We start from the raw sequence: 12,804 nt of genomic DNA on the forward strand, positions 1-12,804 counted from the left end.
TCCTTCACCACTGCAGGTGACCTTAAAGTGCATAAACGAGTCCACACAGGAGAGAAACCATACAAGTGCAGACACTGTGACAGAAGCTTCTCGCAATCATCTGGTCGTAGCAAACATGAACAAACACACTGGAAGAGAATTTCAGCTGTGACCAGTATGACACGAGCTTCAGGAATCTCAGTTCAAATTCCAAATACAAACGATCCCACGCTGTAAATAAACTGTTTCACTGTTACCAATTTGCAAAAACATTCACTTCATTATCTGCTCTGAGCAAACATCAGCGTGATCATGCAGGACTGAATTCACTGGATCACAATGAATGTGCAGAGACAGAAAGATCCTCTTCTGGTTTCAGAGTCAGACTTAAAAACCTTGAGATCAGGCTCCACAGAGTTCAACTGGAATCTCCTGTAAAGAGTGTCAGCTGATGTCACACTTGGATCTGATGAGGTAGCTCTGATTGCTCTGATCCTGCAGTGTATATAATCCTGAATGTTTCATTCAGGAAGCTAGAATAGAATCCCTTTATTGTTGTTATACAGATGTACAATAACATACAGAGCATCTCCTAGTCGGTGCAAACATGTAAGCAGGGGGTTACGGTTTCTGCAGTACTATATACCTATTGGACAGTATTTGCAGAAAACCAAATATATTAAAAAATGTCCAAATATAGAATTGGTGGTTCAAAAGTTACAATTTGGATTATTGAAAAGTAGTGCTTTATAGAGGGAATAATGACCATTTTAAAGATTTTGAAACCTCTCCTTGCCTAGTTTCACTTTAGTGTCTTTACGGTATCCTTGAAGTCCACATGTTGTTTGTTATTGAATGTATTTTGATTCACATGTTCTGCAGCTGTTTTCTTGTTGATTTGAAGTTTGTGTTATGAAATCCTGATACGCTTAAAGCATTAGCTATATTTGATGAACTCTGTGTAGTTTGTTTTCTTAAACAGTTTGATGTGAAAAATAAAATGTGTAGTTTGAGCCATGATTTCAGGTTCAGATTAACTGTTTTCAGTGGCAGAGGTGGAGGTTTATCAGAGGCCCTCTTCCTATTGGGGGAAAAAAAAACAAAAGTTGTATCCAAGATGGCCGACTTCTAAATGGCCACCATGGTCACCACCCATCTTGAGGAGTTTGCCCCCTCACATATACTAATGTGCCACAAACAGGACTTTAATATCACCAACCATTCCCATGTTATCACGGTGCATCCATATAAATGCCCCACCCTGTACACAGTGGCCGTTTATCAATCTGCGTACTTGCGTTCTCGTGTACTCGTGATATGTCATCAGTCAGAGACCAAGTACTGTTCCAATTCGAAGTACGCATCAAGCCGAGAACGCGAAAAAGATGCATTTATCGAGCATGCATCGGTGTGGACCTGGTACAGCTAAATATCCCAGAATGCATTTCGTCCAAAACTCAACAGCGGACTCCCGGCACATCGTTTCCACCCCCCCCCCCGCTCGCGGTCTTCTCACTACTCAGGTTAAAGAAACCCCAGCAGCTGTCTATAGTATTGAGTGTCCACTAAAATAGAAATAAAAGCGTTCTAACATCTCACCTGCTTGTTTTTATTAAGGTATGTACATGTACACTATTTTTATTAATAGAGGTTTCACTACTGAGGTTAACAATGATATATAAGTCACTTAGATCACTTCTAAATGTTAATGTTTGGTTTATTTCAGTGTTTTATTTGTTCCTGAGTAAACCGGTTTGGCTGTGATTAAAGTTAAGCTTCATAACATGTTACTCACAGTTAAATTAAGAGGGGACAGCAGTTAAAACTCCGGACCTGTGACATCATCATGTACGCTGGTGTTCCAATTGTACAAATCGCGAGTCCGTGCTCGCGTTCTCAGCGAGTCCGTACTCCCATGCGTTCTCGGCCAGTACGTACTCGCCGAGAATGCGAGTACCTACTCGCATACTTGAGAATTGATAAACGGCCAGTGAAAGGCAACAATAGTCATCAATGTGAGAGCTAAACACTTGGTACTACTCTCTCTTTCTAGTTCCTGTCAGCATTTTGGATCATCTGTCTGCCGATACCCCACCTTGGGTGGTCATAGAGAGTGGTGGGGTTGAGAATAGTTCCCTCCCTGCTCTTCTTTTTTCATCCTCTAATCCGCGAACCAAGGTCAATAATTTTATAGTTTCGAACTGCGTTAAAATCTTTAGTCAGATCAAAAAAGGTTGTGGTCTACCAGACACTTCGATCCATACTCCAATATACGGTAATCATGCATTTCCACCCTCATGTTTAGACGCCTCTTTTGAGGTCTGGACACAGAAAGGTATTATTACTCTCAAAGATTTATATATTGACAGGCAGTTTGCATCATTTACTCAGTTGCAGAACAAGTTCTCTCTCCCTGCGTCACATTTTTTTCATTATTTACAGATAAGAAACTATGTTCGTCAGAGTATTGTTAATTTTCCATCTCTTCCGGAAGAGGGGTCAATTTTTACACTCCTGAGTTCCCCGGATTCTAAAAAGTTGGTTTCTGGTTTTGTGAAAGCCTTTTCTGAGTATTTAAATTTTAAATCTGACTTTTTGAAGATGGAATGGGAGGAAGAGCTTGGTTTGCTGATTGGAGATGAGGTGTGGGAGAGGAGTCTGTGTAGGATCCATTCTTGCTCTAGAAATGCAAGGCATCAGTTAATTCAATTTAAAGTGCTTCATAGACTTCATTATTCAAAAACTAAACTGCACAGGATTTTTCCTTCTATCAGTTCGATATGTGATCGTTGTAAACTTGGAGAAGGCTCTCTTACTCATTTGTTTTGGACTTGTCCCAAATTGTATAACTATTGGTTGGACATTTTTAACAGTTTTTCTGATATCTATAATTGCACATTAGAGCCGGACCCAATAATTGCATTGTTTGGATCTTCCTCTTCCCTTTTACACCGCAGCCCTGCTGCACAAACTACAGTTTTGTTCGGAATGGTAATTGCTAAGAAAATTATCTTGACTCTCTGGAAGTCGGATATTGTACCAGTGTAGCTGCATCATGTGACCGCACAGAAACGAATAACAGCAGAGCAGGAAAAAAGGGGGCGGAGTAAAGTGTACCGCTGAGGAGACGAGCAGAAAGAGCTCCTTTTTCATGAAACGGGAGTAAAGCACTTAACTTTGAGGAGAGAAATAAACCGAAGTACCGATCATATACTACTACCAACGTTTGTATCGATCTGCCCACCCTTGTCTCCTGGATCGTAGCTGAGATCAGCGTGGACCACGTCGGTCTCTGCTCCCTGATCGGTTTCCTGTGTTTGGAAAGAGCTGCAGCTTCATCACGGAGTTTCTCTCGGTTTGTGGGCTCATCTAAAGGTAAGCACCGAGCTAACTTTACTGTGAGTTCAGTTCATGTTGAGTTTAGCTCCTGAATGAGGTCTTCTGCTGCTCTCCTCGGTGTCTGTTCACAGTTTATTGTGAACACGTCCAGAGAAGAGTGAGAGAGTGTTTTGCAGTGTATTTTTGGAATGGCGACGCTCTAGCTTACAGCGGCCCACGGCCACACCGAGTCCAAACCATAGTGTGGGGCTGTTCGTTATAGCGAAACATATCGGTTGACGATACGAAAACATCTATCGTTTCATATTACTCTGGGCCTGTCTCCTCTCTCCTTTCCCTAATAGAGATTGACAGACCACGTGACTTTCGCGCATTGCATTGTGGGTGGCAACAACATCAAAACACTGCATCAAGCGTTAGCATTTCCAGCACCGTTAATCATTAATTCTGCGATCTTAATCCCTACTAGTATTTTATTTGCCCCAAAAACAATTATGTACAAAACGATGGTGAACACGGCAGGTCCGTACAAAGACAGACTAGACGAAAAGGCGAAAAAAAAAAAAAAAACCCAGTAAGAGAAAAAACATCAAAGGAGTGAAAGGGTCGGACCCATACGAGCATACAGAGTGGAGTAAGGACGTTAGCATGCTGCCCGACTTTCATCACGCATATATTTATTATTATATGGTCCTAAGTGTGAGTGCATACACTCACGAAGTGTTTAGTAACTTCAGATCCCTGCAACAAGCCCAGGTCCAGTTTACTTTGGTGATTTGGACTATTCCATTTCACAGCTGTTGTTAAAGTTTTTTTTTCTTTGTGTTGGCCAGTACAGGAGATAATCTATTGTCTTTTTGGGTTGTAGTATTACACAACATTTTCAGATCTAATAGGAAAAAAAATTAGTGTTTTGTAATTCTTTCACTTTGTCTTTATTTATAACTGGGATTATTGTTTCATTCTATTATAGAATCTTACAAAAAGAGGGAAAATTGTATTCCATTGTTTTTATTAGCTGCTTTGGTGGAAAAAAAAAAAAATCAACAATGCAATAAAAAAACCATATCAAAACAACATACTGGAAAACAGTTATTCATCACTTGATTACTTCAATACAACCCTTGGGCACATATATGCTTGACTTTTCATGGCTGTTTTGATATTGCTCTCTTTTTCTTAACCGATCAAATCTCGCTGTAGTAGCAGCTTTAAACTCGGTATGACCCAGGTTGATAGAGGGTGCCCAGTCTGGATCGCATTTTGTAGGCTGGTTTTCCTACAAAACACAACAAACATTAGCCCGCAAAGCCACAGTGAACAAAGCAGCATAGCGCAATGAATTCAATTCAAATCAATATTAGACTTATTTGTAACCTACATCAACAATTATGTTATAACTACAACAGAAGACTTACCTTTGTGGAAATGCTTGGAGCAGACTAACATGTGAGCTGGAGTGTTCTAGAACGTTATTTAGTCTTCAAATGGCTGCAATCCAGGCCATTCGTAGGCTCTTTGTTACTTCGGAAATATGGCTTGAACAATTTCTCTTCCACGTCAGAATCCAATAAAAACCGATCTCTTTACCCGTCGGCTTCCAGTGGCTATCATGCGACTGGTTCTTGCAGTTAATAATGCAACAGCTTCTTGCCATTCTTTGTTTCTTTTTATCGTTGTGTGACTTTTCTTGTGAAAGCCTGCGTGCGCTAGTACTGCTTGCCACTCGTACCTACAATCCTTTGCGGTTTTATCTGGGAAATGACATCACATTTTATGTGTACTTGTGCGTACTTCCGTACTCATGATACGCCATCAGTCAGAGACTAAGTACTTTTCCAATCCGGTCCTTAATTTTGACATCATTAGATGTGCCTGGGCCCAAACAGGTCCCTAGGGCTGTGTCCCAATCCAGGAACCACACTCTTCGTAGTGTGCATTTGGAGACCGATTACATCACAGCAACAGCTGTCCCAATTTGAAGTGGAACTCCAAATGCGGTCGACAAATGCGGCATCGATTTCCCCAAATTTGAAGTGTGGTCTGGTGTAGACTTTGTGGTCCCATATATGGCCATAATGGCCATAACCCTGCCCTTGATAAAGCCGGTTTGGTCTGTGGAGATGATTGTTGGTAACATGACCTCTAAGCGCTGTGATAAAATTTTTGCGAGAATCTTTGCATCGGTGTTTAGCTGTGAAATCGGGCGGTATGAGCTACATTGGAGAGGGTCTTTGTTCTTTTTTCAGAATGAGTGAAATAACTGCTTCTCGCATAGTTGAAACGAGAGTGCCACATGAATAGGACTCTGAAAAGACTGACAGCAGAAGTGGTGCAAGTTTGTTAGAAAACGTTTTTAAAAAATTCAGATGGGAAACCATCTGGTCCAGGGGACTTGCCGCTTTGCATTCCACCAATCAACATCATGACCTCCTAGATAGACAGGTCCCTTTTGAGTTTTGTAACCAGTTTAGGGTCAACTGTGGTTATACTGAGGTGACTAAAAAAAGTTGTCCATAGCAGACTCATCTTGGCTTGATTCTGCGGTATATAAATCAGAGTAAAATTGTTGTAAAATTGTTCATTTCTGCGTGGTCGGTTTGCTTTAGGCCCTGTTCATCAGCTATTTCAGAGATGAACTGTTTGGAGCATTTTTGACGTATTTGATGTGCTAAGACTGCCAATTTTCTCTCCCTCCTCATAGAAAGTACATCTAGACACTAGGATGAGCTGCTCCGCTTGCTGTGTTGAAATAAGTTCAAATTTCATTTTGAAGGCCTGATGTTCTTTAAGGATGCTTTCCGACGGTGAGTGACTGTAGTTTATATCTAGCAGCAAAATATCATATAATAGCTGTTTCAAGTGTTCAGTTTCAGCTTTTTTTCTTGCTGCTGAAAATGAGATAATTTGGCCCCGAAGATAGGCTTTCAGTGACTCCCATATAACTGAAAAATATATCCCAGGGGTCTGGTTTCGTTCAAGAAAGCCCCTAATCTCAGATTTAGTAAAATTCACGAATGCTTCGTTAGAGAGTAAAAGAGGATTAAACTTCCATGGGTGGTATATACGATTGGCACCAGGGATGTGCATTCTCATCACTAGGGGAGCATGGTCTGAAATAACAATAGATTGATAATCGCAAGTTTCAACCAGTGGAAGAGCACGTTTATCAATAAAAAAAGTAATCTATCTGAGAGAATGTTTTGTGGACAGGAGAGTAGTAGGAGAATGCCCTTAATGAAGGGTTATGAAAACACCAAATGTCAACAACGCTGTGAAATTGGAGAGAGCATTTAATAATTTCTGTGGATTTTGATTTAGGAGTATCCTTATTAGAGCTTCGGTTTAGGCTAGAGAGCACACAGTTTGTGTCTCCAGCTAAGATGAGATTGTGTGTTGTAATATTGGTATTTAAGACAGTAAATTGACAAAGAAGTTTTCATCATCCCAGTTGGGGGTATAAATGCCGGCTAAAATTAGTCTGAGTCCATAAAGTTGTCCAGCCACAATAATATAAAGGCCCATAGGATCAGATAAAATGCACAATACAGCAAAAGGGGACGCTTTTACCAATAACGATGGCCACCCCTCTCGTCTTAGAGTTAAAGTTTGAATGGAATGTTTGGCCAACCCAACCAGTCTTCAATCTATGTTTGTCTGCTATGCAAAGGGGAGTCTCCTGCAGAAAAGATATGTCAGCCTTGAGATTTTTGAGGTGTGTAGCACCTTTTTGCGCTTAACAAGTTGGCTGCATAACCAGTACACTTTGCCTGTTTGTTAACAGCAGCCATAGAGTTATCTAATCAAAGAGCAACATTATGCATGTATATGCACCCCCAGACTCCAAAAGGAGGGGGAAAAAAAGAAGAAAGAACAAAATTATAAATTAAAAAAGACGAGCTGCCTGAAATTCACAGAATTTACAGAAAATGTTACGTTTTTGTAATTTATATCGTTATCGGACGATAGATGTCTTAATATCGGGATATGAGATTTTGGTCATATCGCACAGCCCTACGCTCAGTGGCTTTTCCCCTTTCAAATTCTTGTAGGCAGCTGATGACTTTCTTTTGTTGTTGCTTCTGGGGTTTCACCTTGAAGCTTCAAAGGTATTGTTGTCACTGAAGAGTGTAGCAATGTTCGTTTTCTCTGCTTTTTGTTTTTTTGTCATACATGTCTATACTTTTTGTGTCCCAGCTGAGTAACAGGCGGAGAAGAGTCTGGTGGAGCAGCAGAGGAACAATTTCAGCCATTTGGACTCAGCTCAGCCACTACAGAGGAAACAATGACTTCAACACAAAGGGTGAGAAAAATATCACAGTTACACTGTTATTGAACCTGTGTGCACAGCTGGTTGTTAACAGCAGCTTTATCTTTTCCATCCTGGGCTCCTCCATACATACAGAATCTACATTCACAAACAAAAACCACAGAAGTTACAAGAAAATATGGGAATCATATTTTATCAGCACACAATGAAAAAAACACTGTCATCTGTTGAACTCAAACTGTTCCAAACAGGAAATATTTTTTACCAACAAACAATTTCTTCAATAATGTTTTCTTTCCATTTTCTTTATCATCAGTTGAAATCAGTTTTTTTTTTATGAAGTAACAGATTTTTTTTTTCCTGTGATCAATATTTCTTCATTGTAGCAAATCATTGTAATGTGATAATATCACCAGAAGGTGGTGGTAACACAACTACAATGTGTTTGTTGACAACTTTGATTTCACTAATGGAGTTTCAGTTTGTTCCACAACTGCGTTTCACTCACTGCCTCTGTTTGTATCTCTGTCACTGCAGGACCAACATGGAGCGAGAAGTCAGTGCTCTCAGGAGGCCGACAAACCTCACAGAAGAAAGGGAGAGAAAAGATACAGCTGTGAGGAGTGTGGGAAGGATTTTACCTGTCCTGGAAAATTAAAAAGACACCAACTCATCCACAGTGGAGTTAAACCGTACTGTTGTGAGTTCTGTGGAAAGCCTTTTACCCAGGCTGCAGACTTAAAATCACATCAACTCATCCACATTGGAGTTAAAGCGTACAAATGTGACTTGTGTGGAAAGTGTTTTACCCATCCTGGAAGCCTAAAAAGACATCAACTCATCCACAGTGGAGTTAAAGCATACAGATGTGACTTGTGTGGAAAGTCTTTTACCCATCTTGAAAGCTTAAAAATACACCAAGTTACCCACAGTGGAGTTAAAGCGCATAACTGTGACTTGTGTGGAAAGTCTTTTAGCCAGGCTGCGAGCTTAAAAAAACACCAACTTATTCACAGTGGAATTAAGGCATTCAGCTGTAAGTTATGTGGAAAATCATTTACCCAGTCCCAAAACTTAAAAAAACATCAAGTTACCCACTCTGGAATTAAGGCGTACAGCTGTGACATTTGTGGAAAAACTTTCCGCCATGTAGGGTACAGAAATATTCACCTACGGATTCACACTGGCAATGATGTTTACTGCTGTGATCAGTGTGGCAAAGTGTTTACAACAGATGCACAGTTACAAAGCCACATGTTTACCCACACTGAGGAGAGACCTTATAAATGTGACCTGTGTGATAAGGCTTTTAAAGAGCCAAGTTCCCTGAAAAAACACCAACAGATCCACACCAGAAAAAAACTCTACAAGTGCAGTTACTGCGAGGTATGTATTTTTCTTTTTAGACTTGCAGTTATTTTGAAGTATTATGTGAATGTAGTTTAATTTCAAAGCTAAACGACACATAAAAACTTAATGTACAGAATATTCAGTCAAACCTCACACAAACCATCTGAAACTTGCCTGATGGAAAAAAATATGTTTTTAAAGATTCTTCCTTTTCTATCTATCTAACAATCACACTCCAGTGGATGCATCGGAGGGCAGCTTGGGGTTACTTTCTTGTGGCATGCAGAGTAGAGCATCCTGGGGTTTAAAAATCAGTCTTTCCATTAAGTAGATTACCTACAAATGAAGAGACTTTTTTACCCAGTAAGCTGAGTGTTATAATGTAAACAGTAAAATGTAATTGGACGTTAGCAGAGCTGCTCTTTATTTCAGGCGACGTTCAGGATAAAAATGTTGAAGGAATTCCGTGACTTACACTGTCTTTGTGTCTTTGTTTAGAAGCAGAGCGACACGGATGGACCCAGTTCTCAACCCTGTCGTCACTGTGGTGGTGGGAAAGACTTTCGCTGTGACCTTTGTGGAAAAACTTTCAGCCATCCCCGAAGTCTAGAACTACATCAACGTAGACACACTGGAGACAAAATGAGCTACTGCAAAGAATGTGGAAGAGGCTTCCCCACGCCCAGTATATTAAAAATACATGAACTTATTCACAGCGGGGTTAAAAAGCACATCTGTGATCAGTGTGGGTCATCCTTTACCACTGCAGGTCACCTTAAAAGTCATAAACAAGTCCACACAGGAGAGAAACCATACAAGTGCAGACACTGTGACAGAAGCTTCTCGCATTCAACTAGTCGTAACGATCATGAGAGTACACATATGGAAGAGAACTTCAGCTGTGACCAGTGTAACAAGAGCTTCAAGAATCTCAGTTCATTCTCCAAACACAAACGATACCACGCTGTAAATAAACTGTTTCACTGTTACCAATGTGCAAAAACATTCACTTCATTATCTGCTCTGTGCAATCATCAGCGTGATCATGCAGACCTGAAGTCTCTGGATCACAATGAATCTGAAGAGACAGAAAATTCCTGTTTGCAGGGTCAGACTTCAAAACCTTGAGATCAGGCTCCACACAGTTCAGCTGATTTCACACTTGGATCTGATGAGGTACCTCTTATTTCCGGACCTGCAGTGAGTAATCCTGAATGTTACACTCAGGAAGCTGAAATTATAAATATGTACGTCAAGTTTTTATTTTTCTTTGATTACCTTTGATGCTCTGTTTCAACATGAATGTTTTTTTATTTATTCATTTCATGCGTTACCTCAGTCGAATTCTAATCCATGTTCATGTTTAATCCTCTTATCTGTATCGTAATCTGTGCTCTTAAATTGCTTTTCTCCCAAAAGTCCAAATAATTTTACACCAGTTGCTCGTGAAGCTTCTAATATGAACTAAATCGGTCAACAGGCTTTGAAACAACAACTGATGTGACTTTATACGCAAAATAAAAATAAAAAAAAACTCAAGCTAAATTCGTGTTGGGCTGTACTTCCATGTAAAACCAGTTTGTGCCAACAGTTGGAGAAATGACTCACTACAACCATTATCCGGTCTTTAAGTCTGGCGTCAATAGCCGTTTCCGGGTCCAAACTCCGTTTTAGTTCCCAAAGTCAAATGACCACATGCATGAATGATCAGTGTTGCTGCTCCACCAGGTGTAACAAATAAGTTTAAAGTCAAGACGTCCATTAAAAAATGAAAGTTATGAAATTTAACAGAGTTAGAAGTTAGCAGCTCGCTAGTTTCCACCTAAACCATAATATTCTGACTGAGGGATTTCTGAAGCTGTAGTATGAACGATAACTTTTTTCCATACTCTTTTTACCTGACTATAATCACCATGGGTAACTTAAGCCATGTGATGTGCTCAGTTTATGTTCAGTTTCAGTTTTAAATCTGCTGAAAGGAGCATTTTTTCAGTTTCTCTTATTTATTGTACCATTTAAGGAATATGTTTAATATATGAAGCCTGGAGAGCCTAATGATGCAAAATGAAGAGCGAGGGGAAGACGTGGCAAAAGGCCGTGTGTCGCACTTGAAGCCGGGCTGATTCTGAGCTCTGGCTGTCAGCCATACGGCATGTGGGCACCCACTCAATACAGTGAGCTACACTGGTCCCCATGACCTTTCAAATCTTTGATGTCGGAGTTCCCGTCGATACTACCCTCGAACCTGCATTAGCGTTTCTACCGACCAGAATGCAAAAACTTTATAAGCTTATTTAATATTGAATAAAACAGTTTAAAAACTCACTGAAAAGATTTTATGAAACTAAATACACTCGTCAGTTTACAGAATTGTTCTGATTCTAATTTAATTGTCAAATTAAAGCCAAATGTTAGAGATGTTAGAGAGACATGTAGAGTTAGTCATGGGTCTTCTGTGACTTTTTTTAGATGTTAAACGCTAAATTGTTAAACATTATGGAAAACACAAATTTGCTACAGTAGAGATACTCCTGTTTTAATTGGTTTACAATATACACACATTTCATCGTGTTTAACTACGGACGCAACCTGTCCATGGGAGATCTGAGAGGGAATAAAGGACACAACCCTAAGCAACAGCCTTGAGGGAAACAAGCTGCCATCAGGAACAGGCTACGGTCACCCATGCCCAGTATCCTGCTTGCTAATGTTCAGTCCATCAAGAACAATCTTGATGACCTCAGAGCCAGAGTTAAGTTCGCCAAGGTTTACCGCATGGACAGAACAACAGAGTTGGAGAAGAAAAGAGGTGGTGGAGTGTGTCTGATGGTGGAAAAACAGATGGTGTGACAGCGCAAGCATTTCTCCACTCACACGCTCTCGCTCGACCAATCTGGAACTTTTGATCATTAAATGTCGCCCTTTCTATATTCCTTGGGAATTCACTGCGATCATTGCCTGCACTGTTTATATTGCACCTTAGGTGGACTCGGACACTGCCCTATATGAGCTACATACGGCTCTCATACAACAACAAGCACTTCACCAGGACACCGCACTCATTGTTGTGGGAGATTTTACCAGAGTATCTCCAAAAGTTGATTCTGTTCATCTGGACGTAGCATTTTCACTGGGAAAAACGTTTAATCACTCATCCAATTGACTTCTTCAGTCACTTCTTATTATGATGAAGGAACTGACCTCCCAGCCCATTGTTCCTTCAGTGGGCTGGTTTCAGTCATTATGCAAATGTACTGTTTATAAGATTGGGGAAACCTGCAGTCAGCTGAGACTGAAGAAGTCACTTGGATGAGTGACGAAACGTTTCTCCCACAAAACGCTACGTCCAGATGAACAGAATCAACTTTTGGAGATTTACTTACCTGGATGATTGAGCATGCATCAAAACGTTTTAACAGAGTAAATCTTAATCTCACATTTCATAACTTTCATCAGCACATGACCTGCACTAGGATATTAGACCACTGCTACACTCTGTTCAAGTACTGCTACAAAGCACAGCCTCTGTCGGCATTTGAAAAATCAGACCATGCTTCCATCTTCCTTATGCCTGTTTGGTGTTTCCTGCTTTAGCTTTTGTTTGCAATCAGGAGGGAGGTCGCACGTTGTAGGGGCCATTCAGTGACCGCGCTGCAGGACGCACTAGATGACACAAACTGGGACATGTTTCAACACAGCTCTGCTGACATTAAATAGTAAATGGCCTGTATTTGTATAGCGCTTTACTAGTCCCTAAGGACCCCAAAGCGCTTTACACAACCAGTCATCCACCTATTCACACACACATTCACACACTGGTGATGGCAAGCTATTATAAACAACCAGTTTCTTCAATGATAAATGCT

At 40.4% G+C, this 12,804-nt stretch overlaps 1 protein-coding gene across 2 annotated transcripts; it reads left to right on the forward strand.

Moving 5' to 3' along the window:
* The first annotated feature begins 1,813 nt into the window (after positions 1–1,813).
* LOC116317733 (zinc finger protein 665-like) lies at positions 1,814–10,483 on the forward strand. 2 transcript variants are annotated; one of them, XM_039617826.1, is made up of 5 exons: positions 1,814–3,354; positions 6,023–6,125; positions 7,516–7,621; positions 8,126–8,974; positions 9,437–10,483. In XM_039617826.1, the coding sequence occupies exons 3-5, from the start codon at positions 7,604–7,606 to the stop codon at positions 10,064–10,066; spliced, it is 1,497 nt and encodes a 498-aa protein (XP_039473760.1). In that variant the 5' UTR covers positions 1,814–3,354; positions 6,023–6,125; positions 7,516–7,603; the 3' UTR covers positions 10,067–10,483. The 2 variants fall into 2 exon arrangements, with proteins under 2 accessions (XP_039473760.1, XP_039473761.1); XM_039617827.1 differs by lacking the exon at positions 6,023–6,125.
* Positions 10,484–12,804: the final 2,321 nt, after the last annotated feature.

Source organism: Oreochromis aureus, linkage group 9 (genome assembly GCF_013358895.1).
Source record: "Oreochromis aureus strain Israel breed Guangdong linkage group 9, ZZ_aureus, whole genome shotgun sequence".
Taxonomy (NCBI): domain Eukaryota; kingdom Metazoa; phylum Chordata; class Actinopteri; order Cichliformes; family Cichlidae; genus Oreochromis; species Oreochromis aureus.